At 55.3% G+C, this 2,532-nt stretch overlaps 1 protein-coding gene across 1 annotated transcript in view; it reads left to right on the top strand.

Moving 5' to 3' along the window:
• Positions 1-2,526, top strand: part of TXNIP (thioredoxin interacting protein) — a gene marked incomplete at its 3' end in the record, with an annotated part of 2,642 nt that extends 116 nt beyond the window's left edge. Inside the window, 6 exon segments of the mRNA XM_009575248.1 lie at positions 1-135; positions 1,166-1,238; positions 1,341-1,488; positions 1,832-1,934; positions 2,094-2,350; positions 2,457-2,526. The exon segment at positions 1-135 is cut by the window's left edge and continues 49 nt beyond it. Of these exon segments, the coding sequence (XP_009573543.1) occupies positions 1-135; positions 1,166-1,238; positions 1,341-1,488; positions 1,832-1,934; positions 2,094-2,350; positions 2,457-2,526 (786 nt within the window).
• Positions 2,527-2,532: the final 6 nt, after the last annotated feature.

Genomic DNA, 2,532 nt, shown 5'->3' with positions numbered 1-2,532 from the left:
CTCGCGTCAACGCCGTCAAGGTGTTGGCCTGCGGGGTGGCCAAAGTCAACTGGGCCAAGGGTCCCCAGCAGTGCAGGCAGGAGATGGAGTACCTGCGCTTCGAGGACGTCCTCACCCTGGAGGAACAGCCCACTGGTGAGGATTTGGGGCTGGGAGAAGGGAGTTGGGGGTGGGGGGGGGGAAAGGTGGTGGGGAGGAAAGGGCTTGAAAGCTGTCCGTTGAAAGCTGTTCCTGCTGGTTGGTCTCTCCGGAGGCTGGAGCCGGTCTCTGGTTGCGTCCCCTTGGGGCTACGCGTCGACTGGGCTGGTTCTGCCGTCAGGAGTCGCGGTGTTGTGCTGGTGTCGGGGCTCAGCACTGAGATGAAAGTGGGATTGGATGTTGTCTTGAGTCTTAGGGAGAAATAAGCAAATTCATTGAAACCTGTGAACAGGCAGGGCTTGGCTGAGTCAGGTTCAAAGTCTGAAAGCTGAGGGCTGCTGAGCCCTCACTAGAGCCTAAACCAAACGCTGGACGAGCTGCCTACAGAAGCTGTTGGGTGCTGGCGTGGCTGGCGGAACAGGCAGCGATGCTGTATGCCTGCGGGGAGCGAGTACTGGAGTTGGCCTTGGCTGGGTGTCAGGAGGTGCCGCGCACGGTCAGGGAGTGGCAAGTGCAGATTCACCCGAGACAAGGAGTCTCTTCTCCTGGGCATGGAGAACTCCCTTCAGCAGCCTCCTAGTTAGGCTGGCTCCAGGGGAGGTGAGAGATAGGGACTTGGCAAAGCGTCCTGGGAGATAACCGGGGTGACGTGAAGTCCTGGAGATAAAGAGAGAGCTGGGGAGAGAAGTGGGTGCTTGATACTCCTGCAAAGCGGAAGCGGGGTGTGGTGAGGAGAGGTAACAGGGACCGAAGCGCAGCGGGACGCGGTGTTCTGGCTTCAGACGGGGATGTTGAAAGGAGGAGTGAGATGAAAGGAGCAGCACTGCCCTGCCTCGAGAAGACACCGGGTTCTTGGGCTGTTCGTGGGGGACAGGTGTAGGCGGCTCTTACCAAACAGCTGATGCAGCTCAAGCCCATGCAGCGCTTGACTTCATCGCTGCCTGCGTAAGCAGAACAGAGGATAATGCTTAAGAAGAAACCCACAGAGCTGAAGCTAACATTTCCCTTCCCCTTTTTTTTTTCCCAGATGGGGATGGCTCTGTAATCCTGAGACCCGGGAACAAATACGAGTACAAATTTGGATTTGAGCTTCCCCAGGGGTGAGTATGAGACGAACGCTACCTGTTAAAAGAAAATCAAATTGGATTGCTACGGAAAATTCTCTTGCCTCAGATGTGTCTAACGAGTGTCTCTTTCCACAGGCCTCTGGGTACCACCTTCAAGGGGAAGTACGGTCGTGTGGACTATTGGGTGAAAGCCTTCCTGGAGCGCCCATCCTTCCCCACTCAGGAGATAAAGAAGCGCTTCGAGGTTATGGATCCCGTTGACGTGAACACTCCAGAATTGCTGGTAAGTGCTGCTTTACGCCGAGAGGTTTGGGTGTCGGCAGGCGTTACGAGAGAGAAAAGCCCTTGGGCAGGGTCAGTCCGACCTCTGTCATTAAGACTCCCCTAATAGGCTTTATTGCTGAGCGTGGATTAAATACTTAGTTCTTAAGAAGTCCTAGTTAATTCTAGAAATCTACACTGAGACGGGTAAAGCGAGGCACTTGTTCTGCTTTCACTTCACTGCGAGACGCTCGAACCTCATGGGGAACTTGAAGCTTTTGTTGCAAAAGCAAGAGGAAGGAAGGAGGCGCGGGATGGCAGCAGCAGGCAGGTTTCCTCTCAGTAACAACCTTGTTTCTCTACAGTCCCCGGTTGCTGCCAAGAAGGAGAAGAAGGTGTCCTGCATGTTCATTCCCGACGGACGCGTGTCAGTCAGCGCTCAAATCGACAGGAAAGGATTTTGTGAAGGTAAGAGCCTGTCCTCCTCTCTTGGTGGAGGGGAGAAGGGGGCTGGGGGTGGTGGGACAAGCAGAGGGGGACCGTTGGGGATGTTAAATGGCTAAAACAGGCTTCCCACAAGGAAAAAGTTCGGACCATCCTAAATACCAGACGTGGTTCCCTCCCCAGGTGACGAGATCTGCATCAATGCCGACTTCGAGAACACTTGCTCCCGCATCGTGGTGCCCAAAGCGGCCATCATTGCCAAGCACACCTACCTGGCCAACGGGCAGACCAAGGTGTTCACCCAAAAACTCTCCTGCGTCCGAGGCAACCACATCATCTCGGGCATGTCCGAGTCCTGGCGGGGCAAAACTATCCGCGTCAAGAAGCTCAAACCGTCCATCTTGGGCTGCAACATCCTGCGCGTGGAGTATTTCCTGCAGGTGAGCGGCTGGGATTGCCCTTACTCTTCCTCGCTTGGTCAGTGGGTGAACTTTGTCCCCTCTTGGTTCCCGACATCCCTTAAAAATCCGGTTCTTTCCCTCACAGATCTACGTCAGTGTCCCAGGCTCCAAGAAAATCATCTTGGAGCTGCCCCTTGTCATCGGCAGCCGCTCGGGCATCG

This window comes from Fulmarus glacialis, unplaced genomic scaffold, assembly GCF_000690835.1.
Source record: "Fulmarus glacialis isolate BGI_N327 unplaced genomic scaffold, ASM69083v1 scaffold18333, whole genome shotgun sequence".
Lineage (NCBI taxonomy): Eukaryota > Metazoa > Chordata > Aves > Procellariiformes > Procellariidae > Fulmarus > Fulmarus glacialis.
The sequence above is the reverse complement of the archived record's forward strand: the minus strand, read 5'-3'. Positions and strand labels throughout refer to the sequence as shown.